This window comes from Ciconia boyciana, chromosome 7, assembly GCF_034638445.1.
Source record: "Ciconia boyciana chromosome 7, ASM3463844v1, whole genome shotgun sequence".
Lineage (NCBI taxonomy): Eukaryota > Metazoa > Chordata > Aves > Ciconiiformes > Ciconiidae > Ciconia > Ciconia boyciana.
The window spans coordinates 28652115-28670251 of NC_132940.1; the positions used below are offsets into that span (position 1 = coordinate 28652115).

The window sequence follows — 18137 nt, forward strand, 5'->3', positions numbered from 1 at the left end:
CTCAGCAGAAAGGGGATACAGACTTATATAGACTATATATAGATAAGGCTTCCTAAGAATCTCTTGATGGGGTTATTCTCTGCTCTATATCTAGACCTGGCCTAATGCCTGTTGGGAAACACATATCAGACAAGCGTATGTGCAAACTGCAGCTCATTTTGGCCATTAATGAGCCCTGCACTAGAAACCCTTGAAACACAGACCAGAAACACATTATGAGCTCCGTGGTTTTCCCGTGTCTCCATTTGCAGCTCTCCACGTGTTTCCCTGCAGAGGTGAAGATCCCTTTAGAAATCTCTCCTGCACATGATATTTAACAATCAGCGAGGAGCGCCTCCAAGCCCTCACACTACCGTGGCTTTGTAGAAAAATAAAGAGCGGGGGAGGACTTTTGAACCGACAAGCTTAACAGAGCAAAGGGATCTGATGGAAGGAGACAGTGTCTTTCTGCAGAAGATTTTTAACAGCAAAATACTTTGCTGAGCGGTGAAAACATGTTTCCCTGCACACAGGCACACACTTGATCCCTCCCTCCTTTACAGACTCACACCTTCAAACCTCCACCTCTCCCTAGCAACATACACTTTAAAAAAATCCATCCTGGATCACCAGGTTTGTTCCTTTTTTTTCTTTTTAGAACAGAAGAAACTACCTCCCCAAGGCCCAGGAGGATCTGCAGGCTCTGCAGGTTTTGGTTAAACATTAGTGTTCCCTCTTCCCTACTCTCTTCCACTTACTTCCTACAAGCTCCAGAGCACCTGACTGCCCAAAAAGGTAAACCAGCAGGGGAGGGGAGTTGGTTTATCTTTTGACTGAACAGCTTGAGGGGTGTCCTACACATCTTAGAGCACAGGGGAGAAGGTGGCTACACTACCGCCACCCCACAACCACAAAGTGATCACGTTTATCTATTTCACTTCAACACAGTTCAGACAAGCTGCTGCAGGAAACAGGGTGAATTGATCAAAACCTCCCAGTGCTGTTCCCTGCCCAAATGGCACACACCATCCTTGGGGGCATTTCCCAGCATGTTCAAAAGTCTAAGCGAGAAACAGTTAACTCTCCAAACCAGCAGAGAGTCTATGGATGGGGAGCACACTGCACACAACATCAAAGTTGATATTTTATGCTAATCTGCCTGCTTACAGGAGAACAAATGCTATTTTCCTTGACAACTCTTCTGAAATAAGATCTGAGCAACTATGCAGATTTCAAACTCTTTTGAAATATCAGTAAACCAAACACTCTTGCTTTCAGTGCAAAAACTCCCAAGAACAGCCACTCTGCAGTTCAGGCAGACAGCAACTTCCACGAAGCACACAGCCTCCAGGAGCTGCACCCAAAACACAGGTGCTGCAAAGGTGCAGCAGCCACCATGCACCACCCCAAGCCAGGCAAGCAACAGCACACTTTCTGGCTTGCAGACCCCAGCTCTAGTTTATATGCATGACAGCCTCCACCAAGCAAACTTCACAGCATATGAGCTGCTCTGATCTTTATTTTTGCTGCACATTTTAAAAATTAGATTGCTTTCCCACTGGGGCAGGGGAGATCCAACACTGGCATTTGAGCTCCTGATCAAAAATAGTTACTGCCCTGCAAGAAACCCCACTTGAAACCAGACTGGCCTGCAGACTTGCAGCTCCTAGATGAGAAGAAACAAGCAGGCCACCTCAGAAGTAAGACACAGCTCGTGACAAGTGACACAGCCACACAAAGCACTGCAGGAAAGGCTGAAGTGGTTCTAGAGGAGGAAATGGGTTCCAGACTCCAGCACGCAACAAGACACCCCACGCATCTACTTTTCCAAACACTAGGAGCATATCTCCTCCTCCTTTCCCCAGACTTGGGCTCACCAGACAGATCTGCAGACCCTCTACTACAGTTGCACTGACCCAAGGACAGGGTCTGCATGTGCAGTAGTCATCAACAACCCTCGTTTTTGAGGAATCCCTCCTCCAGGGCTACTGGCTGCACATGCCCATCAGAGCTCTCTAGGCAATTCATTGTTTTAAACAAATGAGTGATTAGCAAGGATCCACTCTCTCCTTGTGAAGCTGGCTGCATGCCCTGCAAGCCTCCACATCACTGTACAGTACTATAATCCAATTAAACCTCACCATGAGAGGAGCTTCACGCTATCACATTCAATTAGGCAGTTAAGCCTCTTATCATCCGCACGTTAGGATCCATTCGGACTAAAACACCCCCAGCACTGTTTAGGAGATGGCATTTTTGACCAAGCAAGGACACACAGATGTCATGTCTGGAGCCACAGGAGGCCCATACAGGTTAGGAAAATCATATAGCTGGCTTACAGGGAGGTAGAAACACAGGAAAAATAAAATACAGTGACCAGTTCCTGCCCACTCAGTTACACACCCTCTGAGGCTCCCAGCTCCCCCTTGTCCTCCTGCTCCCCAACTTCCCAGGGAAACGGGGCAGTTCTGAAGGAGCACAAGGGGCCCAGAGGAATTTCACTCTCTTTAGTAAGTCAATGGAAAGGCGAATGCTAATGGAGGACCTGGCAATACAGAGTCCTTTGGCAGCCAGCCACCAATTCCATAGGAAATACCCTCCCTAGAAGGTCACCATAACGGTGGCAAAATTTGGCCCAAAAGAATTAGAAAAAGCTGCCAAGATGTGACGCAAATAAAGCCATTGAGCAGGCCAGCTTCCTGCGCGAGGCCAAAACACGAAGTGCTCTTGGAAAAAGAAAAATTAAGGGTTGCAAAGAACATAATGGCCTCTTGTAACAGCTGAGTTGTTGCTTTTCTTTTCTTGGCAGAAAAGAGGGATGTTTTATTGCTGGTTGATTAATCTATTATGCAAATCATTTCATAGCTAATTTGATACAGCCACAAGCTTGCCACAGAAATCATCCACAGGCTCAGAGCTGATGAAAGGTGGAGTATCAATGGCTCCAATTTGACAGAGCTTTTATTTCCTGGACAAGCAGCTGCAGGGTCGCCTCTTGCCACACAGGGCTGCAGGAGCACGGGCCAGATTATCCAGGGAACATGAGGGGAAGGTCCCTTGGGCACCTTCACTTGATGGAAGGCAAGGAAAGAGGTCCTTCGAAAAAGCAGCCCTTTCCTTCCACTCCCAAAGCCCTTCTGCACTGGGCATGTGCAAAGCATCCAGATGAAAACCATGCACAGCCCCATCCAGAGACCTTTCGCTACAGCTTTGAGATTTTAAGACTTTTTCAGAACTGTTCTTGACATGCACAAGCTTCACCTTACATCAGCTAAAAGACGACTCAAAATAGGTCTAACTGGAAGTTTGACTCCAACACCACTCAGCATCTAGAAGAAAATTTTTTCCACTGAATATGAGAGTCCAAATTACATTCAGTAGTATCGTACAAAGTTACAAACTTAGTAACTGCTGTGATAGGATTTACATGGGGAGCGCTAAGGGATCACTTGATCTTGCCTGAAGTAGTGTTATTTTGGTCTTGATCTCTTCCACGAAGACTAGGAGAAATAGGATCTCCTGGCTCTAAGAATAAAGGGGATGGTTTTGGCCATTGCGCTTTACTCCAAGCATTTCATCCCATTGCTCAGTTGTGGATGCTTTTCCTCATGCATCTCAAATATTCAACTTCGCCTTAGCGATTTTTTTTTAAAGCCTATCCTGTGCACTCATTTGTATTCAATTTTCTTTGGTGTAAAATGTGAGGCATTCCATGCTATTCAAACAAAGTCAAAACAAAGCCTCCAAATAAGCACTTCTGAAATGTACCTAGTCATCTGAGTAATTAGACATTTTCCTAGTTCCAAATGTACCAAAAATCTAGTCAGCTCCAAATGAACATGCCAGCAGTTATCCTAACAAACAAGAGTTCTCTCCTAAATGTTAGCATACCAATAGATCAGGAGGTTAAGACACATTTAAATTAACATGTCTCCCTACCTGAATTAATCAGCATTTTTAATGATGCAGCATCACCTGATCATAATTATTACTCTAGCAAGCTGTCCACCTTTCTCTGCCAATACAGGACATAGTTGCCATTGCTCGAGCCAGGCCAGAACATGCTCTCACTGGCCAAGCGAAGTTCCCATTCCCAACATAGGCACGCATCCTTCGTACCAAGAGGCAAAGCCTCGTCCTTCCAAGTGCATTTGCAGCAAACCCTCACAAGAACAGCCAGCTGTGGACTTCACGCAGGTCACAACCCCCTCAGCACTTGGCTGGGAGAGGGAATTAACATTATGTAGGGGTGCAAACATGCAGCTTGCTGGAGTGGCTCCATGCCCCAGCAGTCCTCACTGTGTCTCTCCTGGTCAAACGTCTGTGCTATTACCTTTACGTGCTCGCAGACTCCTCTGCAAACCACTGCAACTCACTAACCTATAGGAAACCAACAGAGAGACAGATCAGACGATGGGAGCTGGCACAGGGAGAGGAGCACATAGCCTGCAGCATGAGCAAACTGCTAGGATCCACTCAGCTGCTGTGAATCCACAGCCTCACCCCAATCAGTTTCCATTGCCCCTGGGGATATCCGCACGAGGGCTGGTGTGAAAGTCTGCATGCTGCAAGGCCATCCCACAGCACGCTGAGCAGTAACATCCCTGCACCAGCAACCTCCTGTTCAAGTCCAGGGGATGTGCATGGATTCCCTTCATGTTTCCTCACCCAGCAGACAAGCTACAGAGGCAAGCTGGCATGTGAAATGCTCAGGCAGCGCCCAGTAAACAGCCTCAGATCTCCAGCATCATCTTTTCCCAGGTCTGCTCCACAGCTTCCTTCGTATCTCCAATGGACACCAGGTCACATCTGCTCCATGTGCAGTTTGTTCTCAATACACTCAACTTCACAGTTCAAAGCTTACCAGGAACTTTTTCAACTATTTGACAATTAAGGCAGTAGCCTAAAACAAAACCCATTCTGAATGGGAGTGCCAACCCTCACCTTCTCTTGCTCCAGCAGACCCCTTTCCAATAAAGCTTTGCTCCAGCAGACCCCCTTCCAACAAAGCTTTCTCCCCAAGACCACTCTTCCTCTAGACAGCCTCCCCATGCTGCTGTCTCCTCATGAGGCTCCTTCAAGACAGGATAGTACTGCATCCTGCCATTCACACCCACAGCTTAATCAAGAGATTGGAAAGAAAAAAAGAAAAAGAAAAAAACCATACCCCCTCTCCCCAAATAATTCTTCCTTTTCAGTGTGAGGAAACAGAGGGAAAAGTTTTGATTCTCTCACAGTCATGCAGCAAGACCACTCTCAGTTTTTATAGGTGGTAGGGAGAACTTTATGTAACGCAACCATCCACAAAGGAAAATATTTTGATGCACAGAAGAAAGAAACGGCAGAAAAAGGTAGGCATCTCTCCCTTCTGGTATGTAGCAGTTACGCCCAGATAGTGAGACAGTTTGAGTCACATTTCTGGCATGACTAAAATAAAGTACTTGAATTTCAGAAGCACTATGGTCGGTCAAAGCCCCCAGGAGCTGTATGTGCTGAAGAAAAGTCAGAAAATCATTTCTGCAAATGGCAGAAGAGAAAGGGAGACCAGCACAAGTACAAAACACCACCTAACCTTGCGTTTCACACAAAACACACAATTGCAGAACAACGCTATGGTTCTTCACTATTACTCTTCCTTAAGTTTAGACACAGCCTTTTCACACAAGGAAACTCTACGGAGGCACCAAGGCAGCCTTCCAGATTTTACTGACACCCCCCCCAAGCTGAATGGACTTTCAGTAAATCACCCACCAAAGAAGAGTGCATTGAAGAGCAGTGCTTTAGAAATCTTCCTCCCACAGTCTAGTTCTCAACCATCATCTGGGAAGCATACACCACATCCGCATGAGGCCCTCCACCTCAACACCCACCCACACAATTTAGGGCAATGCAGGCACAGCCAGCTCCAGGCGCTGATTCCACCCAAGCCCTCCTGCTCCAGCTTACTGTAGAAGTGGTTTAGAAATGGGGTAAGATTTATTGTACCAAAAAGAAAAGGGAAGGAAGCAACACTCCCTCCCCAAACACATGCCCCTCTTCCATGAATCCTCTAACTTTCTGCCAAGTTCAAGCCTCTTCACAACTAGGAAGGCCTGTCCTGTCAACAGAAACCCAGAGGGGAACTTGTAACTGGTGGAAATCTCAGAAGAGACCAAGGCAGTTTCACAGTACTTGACCACACACCAAGGCCCACTCTCCTCCACATCCTCCTTTCATGTCCCCACAGATGTCTGCTTGAACAACAAGCTCATTTTGAATATTGTTTCCCCTGCAGAACAATTTTAATCCCAGTCTCTCTCACTTTAACACGAATCTTAAATGCTATTGTGCCACAGGAAAAATCATTACAGTATGAACTTAAAATATAGAGGCAATAGTATAATTCAAAGGTTTTCAAACTCCTGCCTTCTCTGACAGAGAGGTTTGCTGCAAAGCCTGTCATGAAACGCAAAGCATGGATCCGATGCAGCATCACAGGACACAATGTTAAATGATTAGAAACAGCAGAACTGAGCATCCAGGCTCTGCACCCCAGCTGCTGCTACAGAATTCACTGTTTGCCCAGCACAAGCAGCATAGCACACACCTTACCGTGCAATCAGACTCAATGTTGCTGCAGGAGCTGCAACCTCAGCTGCTCCTGACTTCATTTCAGATTAACAAAAAACACTTGGCACCCACAGCTGCAACTGCAGACCTGCCATACTTTGCACCTCGTACACGGCCCTCACATGCTTGCCCAGCCTATGTGGGGCAGTCCACGTCCAATGGGGCTGTGGAAAGACCTGCTCATTTGGTCAGCAGTGGCAGATGCAGCAGCTGGATGTCCACTTATCCCCCTGAGCTCTAGGAGAAAAGGGCACCCAGGCACAGCAAGCAAAGGTGATGGCAACAACAGGGCTGAAATCAGAGGGACCCACCGCTACACACAAACTCCCTCATACAAAAGCTATGCTCCTAGAAGGTCCCAATTGCCCCCATCCTCCCATCACTGCCTCAGGCCCCAGGGCATGCAACCTGAGCACTTCCGCCAGCCCCTGCTTCACAGCTTGCTTCAGTGACTCCAAAATTTCTCCCTCGAGCCCCAGTTCTGCCCCACCTGCCCAGATACCCACATGTCCTTTGCATCACCCAGGTTCCTCCAGGCACCTCCATCAGCTGCCTGCAATCTGCTGCCCAATGCAATTCAAACACCCAGGACCCACCCCAAATGCCAAGTCCTGTGCAGATGCACCCCTATGCCCTACCACATCAAGGCAGGGCCAGTGTCCTTACACTGCATTTTCTGGTCATCTACAGATTTGCAAACAAGCAAGCTATGTTGTAAGCTCATTTTCAGATCTGCAAGTATCAGCATAAATTATAATGCAGAACTAAAAGTCCTTGACAGCAACAGACATTTGTTTTTTTATTTCAGTTTAACAGGCACTGTTATGAGGTTGGATGAGATGGAAACCCAACTGCCTTCCTGTAGTCAAGGGTGCAATGGAGACAACAGTTTTCAAAACAGCGTTACAAGAGGGCCTCCGTGTCTGTACATCACCAGGGTTGATGCAAACTGCACTGGAATCCAGTGCAAAAATCAGAAGTGCACCAACTGTTCCTGCAGCTCCTCCCATACAAGCAACTCCTTCCACAGCAGACGGACTCCTTGAAGAGGGGCACGTTCCCCTTGGTGCTATTCCCCTTCCAAGACCTCCCGCTGCAGAGAAGAAAGGCTAAACAAGACACAAGCAGAGAAACTTGCTGCCCAACAGATACTCCAAGGCACTGTCAGCACAGACAAGCTGTTATAAACCAAGATCATCTGCAATTGCAGGACTCGGGTTTTCTTCTACCCCATGCTATCTTCCTGCCCACGATGTCAAAGCACTACAACTGTGGGCCATGTTTAAGCTAATACAGTTACTAGTCACACGAGCAAGCTGCTAGCCCTGCAAGGCAGGGGCTCTGCCATCAAGTCCAACCTGCTATCTGGATGGTGCAGAAGACAGAGGGATTTGGGGGGTTTATAAAGCTTGCAAAGCTCTACATTCCTGCGAGGTCAGTCCGATGACTCTGTTCCCTTTTTGCTCCCTTGCTGCGCCCCATTAAAAAAATAAAAAGAGAAAGAGGAGTGCTTCAAAGAGTCATCTTCGGCATGTTTAAATCCTCAAAGGCGTTCTGTTAAAGCCAGACTTGAAAAGCGCAAATTTTATAAAAACTACTAAAAGGGATCCCTCCCATGTGGGCTAAAAAAAGCACAGGCAGGGATGCATCCGCGTGTTTATACACACACACCAGAGGAAGGGAAAGATTCGAGACTGGGAGCAGGTGAAAAATCCGCAGAAAAGAAACTGATGCCCACCCCGAGGCACGGGCGTGGGGCATTTACCAGGCGAAGGCCCCGTTAACAGGACAGCCCGCACGGGATGGTGGGGCACCGGGAGCACAACCCGGTGGGAGAAGGAGCTGGACACCCCAAACCCTGCCACCAACACACACTCCAAGCCAGGGGTTTTTTTGGGGCGGTCACTCAAACACATAGGGTGGGGCATAGGGTGACCCTCTCACAGACCTGGTGCAGAGGGCAACAGCCACCCCCCCTTTTTAGGGTCAGGGGGTCCTTGCCCCCCCCCCGCCCATCCCGAAAACCTACTGAAGGGGTAGGGGAATCCTGCCCATCGCTATGGTAACGGTGGGGAGGACACCCCAAAATGGAGGAAAGGGACCCTAAAATTGAGGGGAAGACCGCAAAGCTGAGGGGAAAGGGGGGTTCAGGAAGCAGCCCCCGGGGGCTCGCGGCTGGGCGCGGGCCTCCGACCCGCGGGGGTCCGCGCCCAGCCGCGAGTCCCCGGGGGCTGCTCGCTTGAGGGGAAGGGGCCGCCCACCGTTACCTGGGGACGCAGCTAGGGCTGGAGCCGTCGATCTCCCAGGTAGCGAAGAGGTTCATAGGCACGGGCCGCCCCAGGGCCCCAGCACCGCCCGGGAAGCTGAGGCGGCTCCGCTCCGCCGCCGCCGCCATGGCTGCCGGCCTGGCGCGCGCCCACCGGGCCGCCGCCGCCGCCGCCGCCGCCTGCGCCGCCGCCCCGCCCCGGCGGGGGGGGCGTCACGTGTGAGGGGGCGGGGCTCGGTGGGACGGGGCTAAATCACTGCGGGGGTCTCCGTGGGGCGGAGCCATGGGATGGGATGGGGGAGCAGCGGGGCGTGGGTAAAGCTGAGGGGTGTGGCTTGTGTATGGGAGGTGCTCCAGCCCAGGGGGCGTGTCTGTGCTGAGGGGGCGTGGCCAGGAAGGGGATGTAGCTGCGCCCCGTTCTGCTGCGTTTCCTCACATGCGGCCCCTTAGCAGCGGGGTCGTGTTGCTGCCCGGGCAGTTTCTTAGTGTGCGGCCGGAAGTGTCTGTGCTGCTGGTGACGGTGGGACCGGATGTTGCAGCGTTAGTTTCCGGCTAGCTCCGTGGCAGGGGCAGGCGGCGGCGGCGGCGGCGGACGCACCGCAGCGTGGCGCGGAGATGGTGCTGCTCACGATGATCGCCCGCGTGGCGGACGGGCTCCCGCTGGCCGCCTCCATGCAGGAGGATGAGCAGGTGGAGCCGCGTATGGGCCGGGGCCGCGGGCGGGGAATCCGGCCCGGTGTGTCGGTGAGGTGCGGGCGGTGGGCCGCGGCCTAGCCGGAACCTCGCAGCCCCTTCTCACAAGTGGGTTGGCTCTTGCACAAGCATTTCTCGCCCAGTGGTCGCGGGTGGGAGGTGGAGAGCCGCTTCTGTGCTGCTGGGGGCAGTTCCTCCTCCTCGGGCTGAGCCCGAGGCCCCCCCCGGAGCCCCCCTGCCTGCGGGTGGGTGGTGTTTCTTCGGTAGCAGCCGCCCCCAACAGCCTGTTCTCCCTTCTCAGTCAGGCCGCGATCTGCAGCAGTACCAGAGTCAAGCAAAGCAGCTCTTCCGTAAGCTGAACGAGCAGTCCCCCACGAGATGTACTCTCGAAGCAGGAGCCATGGCTTTCCAGTAAGTATCTATAGGCGTGATGGGGGAATAGGCTTCTGCCGACATGGAAATAAGTGAAGGCACTTCTGGGTCAGGGTGAGCATTTGTTAGAAATTGGGTGAGTTTTGAGAGAGGGTGAGTTATTCGACTATCTGCCCTTCTAGCTGAAGTGTAATAGCTGCCCTAAGCTATGAGTTGCTAAGTATGAGTTGCTACCTCTTGGCACTGCTGTCTGGCACTTGTTTTTCAGCCAGGTTCATCGTTCTGCCTTTGCTGAAAGCAATGTAGGTTCTGTTCCCTTTAAGGTTTTTCTGTTTGCTTGCACCCTCTAAGATACTTTCAGTGCATCTTCTGTACCTCCTGTGTTTTGTCTTTTTTAAAAAGAGATGTCCTTGGTAAAAACAGGCTGGCAGTACCACTGTGAGTTCCTCTTGCACAAGGTTTCCTCTCTGCATATCCTGTGAGAGTGCACTTCTTCATGCATTGGCTTCATGTGTAGAAGCACATGGAGCATCTCTGATTTTTTAAATTATTATTACTTCCTTAATATGTGACAAACTTTTCTGTCTCATCTTGTAAATTCAGTCTTATTGTTGCCAAATGTGTTGAGTGTGTTCAATTCATTTCCTAAACTGTTTGGAAATGCTCAACTTAAAAGCACTTTTGGCTTTCTCCAAAACCTCTCTAGTGTGTTAGTAGCACACTAACAAGGGAACTTGCATATAAAATAATGAAAACTTACAGAGAGTGCAGGTCAGACATCCTTACTCCCTAATCAATAGCAAGGGAACTGGAAAAGCAAGTAAATGGAGGAAGAATTGACAGTCAGCGAAAGGCAGGAGAGCAAGCCTATGTTTGAGAAGGGAAATGCTTCTTTGCATGACATGTAATTACCTAGCAGAATAATGCTTGAGAACTTAATCAAGGCCAAGATCTCATTAAGAATCAGGATTATGCTGTTAGCAGAAATAATTATGTTAGAAGTCTCTGAGATCAGGTGCCACATGAGATCACTGAGGCGGAGTTGTGCAGTTTTGCCAGTGATGCGCCAAGATTTCCGGCACTTGGCACCACTTCTGCCACACTTCCAGCAGTGGGATCCCTCTAGATTCCTAAGCTCTGGTGACCGGGTGCATGTTTACAGCTGGGTGAGTGGAAGGATGGCCTTTGAATGCAGCACAAGGTTGGCTTCAGGTCTCTGCTTCTATAACAAGGGTCCTTTAGCAAATCTCCTGCCCTGTCCCTTTCTTCAGAGATTCAGCAACATGAAAAGACAGGAACAGGAGTTTTTTGGAAGGGCAATCTTTGGCAAAAGCCATGAGGTTTTGAGGACAACTTTTCTGGTGGTTAGCAGTTGGATAACTGTGACGATTTTTTAAAATCTTTTTTCTCTTGGCTTCTGGTTGCCTTTCACAGGGAGTTACAGCCATCAGAGGATGGCCCTGATTAAAATAGTCTGGCCATCCCTATCTCCTGTCAGTTTTGGGTGTTGTTGCCAGCATTAACTGCAAAGTGCTGCTCTGCATCATCTTCTTTCTAGAAGTTAAAACTTTCTAGAATTTAAAAAATCTCTCATTTTAAATGTTTGCATGGCACGGCATGGGGATAGCTCTGACTGGCAGTGAAGCCTTGAGAAAGAGTCTGTGTAGATCCTAGTAAATCCCTTCTTGTGTTGCTTCCATGACGCAAGCAGAGCAATGTCAGGGAAGGCTGCGCCACTTGCAGTGCCCAGGCAATAGAAGCCTCTTAACGGTGGCTGTAATGTCACCAGTTCTGACAAGGCAGGAGGACTTGGGCAAGCTCGTGTTTTGACAGCTGTCTCAGAGAAACAGCCAGGTTACCTGGCTGGCAGATAGGTGGGGAAAGGAGCATTTCTCCTCCTGTATTGAGTTAGTCCCTAGACAGATTCCACAGGCAATTGACAGCTGCTGCTGCAAAGCACTCAACTGCTGCCTACTTTAAGGTGAGACATTAAGGCAGGACCTATATGAAAATAATACTTTCAGATCAGAAAGCCTCCTGTGATAACAGTACAGGAAGGGGAGAAAATGAGGGAGTTTGAGATTTAGTCTAAAATAATGCTGACTGCTGACCATGCTGTTCATTAATGCAGCACACCATTTTTTTCTGCCAAATCGGAGCTCTGACTGCTGAGGGCAGCACAAACCAGGGTAGAGCATTTTGTGGTGCGAGGGTCAGAAGTGTGGCTAAGGATATTGCTGAACTTGCTGAAGTGGTGTTGAACGTTTTTAGCTTGATCAATTCAGTGAAGAGTCTAGTCTTGCTGAAATATGAAGCTTAAGCGACGACTGCTTGAAGTGATTTCTGTCAAATGTAACGTTTAGACTTCAGCTCCAAAAGCTGTGTCACCCTTTCAGCTACAGCACTCGGTGTACATGGCTGTGCAGGCACAGAAACACCGATGGAGTCTCCTGTGCTGTCAGTCAGTAGTTGACCTTTGGCTGATGAATGGCTGAACTGGCTCTTACCTGTCGTGCTGAAAACAACCCTTGGCCTTTGCCACTGTTACCAGGATAAAGCTTTTCTCTCTCAAAATGATCCAAGATAATTATAAGAAACCTACTGGCTATACTCAGTGTGCAGAAATCTGGAGTACAAAAGTTAGCAGTCGCAAACGGCAACGTCTGCCCCTTGTGTGCGTACACTGCTGAGCAGTCAGCATGATCGGGTGCTATGCTAAAGCTCAGAGGCACGCACAAAGTGTAAAAATGAGAAGCCCAGCTGTGCAGGAACTCTGCTCTGATGCTGAACTGAGGTTGACAAAATTGTCTGAATCCGGGACAGAATGAGGTGCGCTTGCTTCCTGTGGTGCTGACAGATCAACTTTAAATCCAACATGTCTAATATCACATCAGGGGAAAAGCAAGTGGGAAATACAGCTGAAGAGCTCCAGGCAGGACCAGCTGGCCTGAGCAGAGATAACAGAGCTGTACCAATGGGGATGTTCCTTAGACTGCTCTGATCTTGAGTTTGCTGCTCTGGCTCTTGGGGAATACTGTCCGAATTCCTATCTGACACCAGTTTTGCTTATTTCAAAAGACTTTCAAATATTGCTGTTTGTGACAGCGGCTAAATCAAGCTCTGGGTGATGATTTGTAGGAACTCCAAGCTGTCAAGCAGGTCTCCAAGGGTAGGGGAAGAACAGAGGCATGATGTACTGTAGACTTAGTCTTACGCCTGATGCAGTCCAAGCTGCGGGATGTAAAAAGGAATGAAGGCATGGGCTCGTGGGGACGCGCTTGTGGAATGGATTATAGTAACTGGAGTTTCTTGCTTCTGGTTGGGGTGGATCAGTTGTTATTTGAAGGCTGGTGGGATTTGCACACAGGCCATACAGAGGCAGGAGAAATGGATACTCCTGAGCCCAGAAAGAACTTGAGGATGGTTAATTCAAAGGACTTGGACCTGTTGGGCTATCTGGAAAAACAGTGTGAAGGAGAAGTTGTTTCGTAAGCCTGATGTGGCTATTAACAAAATTTTAAGCTACTTATTTAACTACAGTGCCCTCATGACTGGGTCAATTCTTTAATACACTGTTAATCTTCATGCTAACTAGACTGCTACATAATGGCATTATGCAGAAAGTCAAAGGAAGGTAATATAAAAGTAGCATTTAAATTGCACCCTGAATAATATAGATAAACATTCAAAAGTGTATGCAGGGCTATTTGCCATCTCTACTCCCTTGGTTTTTGTGGAAATATTGTTGCCTTTATTTTTCTATTGGCTAAATGAGGAGGAAAATGTAGTTGGGAACGTGCAGCAGCAGACAGTTGTAGCAAAGCCTAAATAACCTAAATAATCTCAAGATTGGTTCTATCTTATCCCTTATTTCAGTAGGCTTTTTAGCTGAATTATAATGAAAGGCCCCTGTTCTCAGTGCTGACAGAGGCACTGGAGCTCACACTGAAACAAAGTCAGCACTAAACCTCTGTGAACAAATACAAATTAGATGCAATGGGGGTGGGTGGTGGGAGGAGGAGAAGAGAACCTCTCTGTGTGTTCAGCTGTGGAACAAACCAAACAGCGTTGCACAGCAAGACCAGCTCCTGTTCCAACGTGCGTTTCGGAGCTCCTAACATCGTCACCAAAGAGCTGGTAGCACAGCCATTCTTACCCATGGCAAACCTATAGGGGAAGTCACCAGAACCCATTTAGCACCACTATATTTTTTCCCCAGCTGCCTTTGAGGTCATGCATGTGGATAGCGACACTCCACCAACAGGCTGGTGTTGGGGAGGAAGGGATATCCAGCCCTCCAAAATGGAAAGCAGGAGCTGGCAGTCACTAGGTGGCTTTTTAGCACACAGAGACCAAATTCATGTGTGTGCCTTAATCTCAGGATAGAGCTTCCCATTTGTGGGCCTCAGCTACTTGGCTATACTGCCTTGTCTTAGAGCTGTGTTGGCCACCTTCCCCTCTACTCTGCTGGCAAACTTTCTTGTGCTCCCCTCCTTCTGACTGCAGGAGGGAGGGAGGGTGTCCTCCCTTCCTTACTCCAAAATTATAACTCTTGTTGCTGGTATTTTGTTAAGGTAATGATACTCACAGACTAACTTTAGTTCCAGTGAAGTCAAAGTTCAGGGCCGTTGGCACGGGTATAGGGTCTGAAGCTACAAGAAAATTTATTTTAGGTAAGGAAAAAATAAGCCATAACTTTGTGGAAAGGTTTACACCTGATCCAGACATGGCAAACTGGAAGTCCCTGTACTCAGTTCTCATTGCCTCGTAGGAATAAAGGTATGCAGGGTGGCATTTGGTAGGATAGGTTCAAAATTGATTGATTAATGCTCTGTCTGCTGTTCTTCTAGCTACATCATTGAGAAAGGAGTGTGTTACCTGGTCCTGTGTGAAGCTGCATTCCCCAAGAAACTGGCCTTTGCATATCTGGAAGACTTGCATTCAGAGTTTGATGAGCAGCATGGCAAGAAGGTGCCGACGGTCTCCAGGCCCTATTCCTTCATTGAATTTGGTGAGGTCCCTCTCCCCGTGGCTACTTAGGAAACTTCTTGCTTGGGGGGGGAGCAGCAGCCGCAGGGTCCTCTCCAGCTTGGCCTATGGAATTGACAGTTCAGCCTCTTCTTGGCACTAGAGAAATGGGTGTTTTGAGCAAGAGAATAGAGAAGTGGTAGGGAAATGGTAAATGTCCTTTGATTCAGGTTTCCTGCTTTAAGTCTCTTGGCCTCAGTCCAGTGAATACTTGCATGCAGTCTGCTGACTGTCTCAGCAATGCTCTCACGCCTTCGGTGGCCAGACTGCTCTGTGTTAGGTGAGATTCCCTCTGATAGCCCCCTCTTGTTCCAGATACCTACATCCAGAAAACCAAGAAGCTCTACATTGATAGCCGGGCAAGGAGGAACCTGGGTTCCATCAACACAGAGCTGCAAGATGTGCAGAGGATTATGGTGGCCAACATTGAGGAAGTCTTACAGCGAGGAGAGGCACTTTCAGGTACAGGGCGTGGCTGATACTTGGCATATGGTTCCTTGTCCCCTCGGTCAGCTGGGTGGGTAGAGCATACTGGAGGGAAAGGCTTGCTAATCCCTGAGCCTCCTGAGAAAAGCAGTGGACTCAGTGGGTGTTTCAGTTAGATTGGTTGCATCGTGAAGCACCTGGCAGGTACTGGTGCTTCTTTTGGGCAAGACCAGGGTCTCATCAGCTTGGGTGGCTCTCATCCCAGGAGGACAAGCACTAGAGCGCTGCAGATAGGCACAGGGCATGCTGCCATGTGGAACTGCTGCGCTTCCAGCTGCTCCAGAGAAACTTGTACAGTTAATGTAACATTTGGGGAACATCTGGTTGGGTTAATCTTGATTAACTTGTCTCTCCTTTCCCTTTAACAGCTCTTGATTCCAAGGCCAACAACTTGTCCAGTTTGTCCAAGAAGTACCGTCAGGATGCCAAGTATCTGAACATGCGTTCCACTTACGCCAAACTTGCGGCCGTAGCTGTGTTTTTTATCATGTTGATTGTCTATGTGAGATTCTGGTGGCTGTGAGCCGGTTGCAGTCACAGAAGAGGGAAAGCCAGTAGCCTGGCAGGTGTATGTGTGCAGGACACTGTTCACGGGGGATGTGCATTAGAATCCACACAAGGACCTTCACCTTTGTGGGAGTGTCCTGAAATTGTTAGGTGATGCCTGACTACTACATCTCTTAGTGAAGCCTAACAACAGGTGTAAAGGCTTGTTGACTACGGGCTTTTCCTCTGAGGCAGTTTGCACTAGGGAATTGCAGAGTTTGGCCTCCCATGGTTCTGTCCCCCTCCCGGGGACGTGCTCTGGGAACAGTCAATCAGTGCGGTTTAGCATAATCACGTTGTACATCCTCCTGTTGAGTAGCTCTAGTGGGAACTGGACTCTAATGAACATTCCTTGTGTGGCAATGTTTGCTTTTTTAGAATCTGGGTCTGCAGTTATTTTTCTTTTTTTTATAAAGACAAGACTCCTCTGTTTGAAGGCAAATACTACACTGTACATGTAATAGCTTTCACCTCTGTCAGAATAGCTATTGTTGAGTTTTCTGTGTCTGACATCTTGGCTTGTTACATGTTAAATTGCTTTAGGAAGACATGGATGTTAAATTATGCCTTAAAATACATTCTGTCTAGTATTAGGAGGGGCAATGAAAAGCTTCTATATTACTGATTCCTACAAAATTAAACTACAGGTTTGAAAGCGTCCACTTTCCCTCTCCTGATGGCTGTGTATGACAGTATGTTTCCATGTGAACAGGGTGTGTAATTCAAGTGCTGTTGGGGCGGGCACAGTGCAAACTATGGCAGCACTCTATTTTTCCTTTCTATCTGCAGATTCACTACATTATTTCCTTCCTTTTTATAACTGTGCTTTCCTTCCAAAATGTGTCAAAACTGCCAGCATTTCATCTCTGGGATGCTTGTGTTCTTTCTCCCTCTTTCCTTCACCCAAAACAACCAAAAAACCAAAACTCTGAATGTTGTGAAGAAAAGGCAGTGTTTCCTTAAAGAACACTTTAACTTTACATGAAGGATTCAAAAGGATAACTTCAAAACAGTGGAATCCTTTGGAAACGCCATCTTTTTTTCCTGTGGTCACCCTCTCCCTACCTCACTTGGGAAGTTGAAACTGTAGGTGAAGAAAAACTCCTCATGGGGCAATAGTAGGTAGCTTCTTTCTCATGGGCCAATCTATATATTTCCAGTGTAATGTGATTTTTTTTTTGGTCCACCTGTGCTAAGAATAACATTTTACCAGTCAGCTTTTATTTTTATTTAAAAAAAAAAAGAGAGAAAAAAGAAACCCTACAGCTCAGGCACTCTTCTGCACTCAAGTGTCTGTCGCTTGGTAGGAAGCAGGCAGTGTCACAGAAGGAAGTTTCAGAACTCCCCAGCACCTTTTACAAGCACATAATCTTGTGTAGTTCTGGACGTATAAACTGTGACCTGGAAGTGTTTCCTGCCACCGGGTAGGAAACAGGGAGCTGTTGTCCTGTCTGGGAATGCTCTCCAGCTTGGCACCATGTTAGACTGGCAGAGAAGTAGTTAGCACTCGTCCACCAATAAACCTAGCGCATCTGATCTGCCATGTAGTCTAAAATCATCTGGTTTCTGCATGATGCCTCCAAGTGTTACTTTGTAGATTGCTTTATTATTATCATTATTTTTAATGCTTTTAAGTGGTGTCCCTAACAGGTGAATGTCCCAGTGATGTAGGTCTGTGTAATATAGGCGCTGAAAGGTGAGCAGACACTGACCGTACGTGGATTGTCGTGATTGAGGGGAGTGATGCTTCTGCAGTGGGCAGCTTGGTGAGCAGTTGCCTCCTGCAGCCCCAGTCTCAGCAGTGAAATAAATGCTTCTGAATAATTCCCTCTGCAGCGTGGAGTTTCCTGTGTCTTGTTTCTGTGATCTCGGAGGAGGCTTTCTTTCCTTCTGGGGATACAAGAAGGTAAAGGCCCCATAGCTGAAGCCACCTGGGATAAGGGCTCCTTTTTGGAGGCAGAATTAGTTGAAAAACATGATCTCGGCCATTTTCTGGCAGAGAGACTCTACTTTGGTTATAGCAGGGGTCTCTTTCCCTGCCGGCATGTGTCTCTGCCTGTGGGATGTGGGCCCGCAGCCTCCTCAGCATGGGCAGAGCCTCACAGGTGTGTGGGCAGATTTTTATGGGGACAGTGTTGTGGTGATGCTGTTCATGTGG

At 48.3% G+C, this 18137-nt stretch overlaps 2 protein-coding genes across 9 annotated transcripts in view; one reads left to right on the forward strand and one right to left on the reverse strand.

Annotated features, from left to right (window-relative positions):
• The window catches only part of PACS2 (phosphofurin acidic cluster sorting protein 2), an 83784-nt gene extending 74706 nt beyond the window's left edge, over positions 1-9078 (reverse strand). For 5 of the 8 annotated variants that reach the window (XM_072866557.1, XM_072866556.1, XM_072866554.1 and 2 more), the window contains exon 1: positions 8856-9077. In XM_072866557.1, coding sequence (XP_072722658.1) covers positions 8856-8983 — 128 coding nt within the window. In that variant the 5' untranslated portion in view covers positions 8984-9077. Of the gene's footprint in view, positions 1-8855 lie in introns of all 8 variants that reach the window. The other 3 variants (XM_072866561.1, XM_072866558.1, XM_072866559.1) reach the window with 1 other exon arrangement.
• Positions 9079-9381: 303 nt separating this feature from the next.
• Positions 9382-17812, forward strand: SEC22B (SEC22 homolog B, vesicle trafficking protein). The gene is made up of 5 exons (XM_072867858.1): positions 9382-9544; positions 9849-9958; positions 14770-14930; positions 15263-15409; positions 15802-17812. The coding sequence occupies exons 1-5, from the start codon at positions 9470-9472 to the stop codon at positions 15954-15956; spliced, it is 648 nt and encodes a 215-aa protein (XP_072723959.1). The 5' UTR covers positions 9382-9469; the 3' UTR covers positions 15957-17812.
• The last annotated feature ends 325 nt before the right edge of the window (positions 17813-18137 follow it).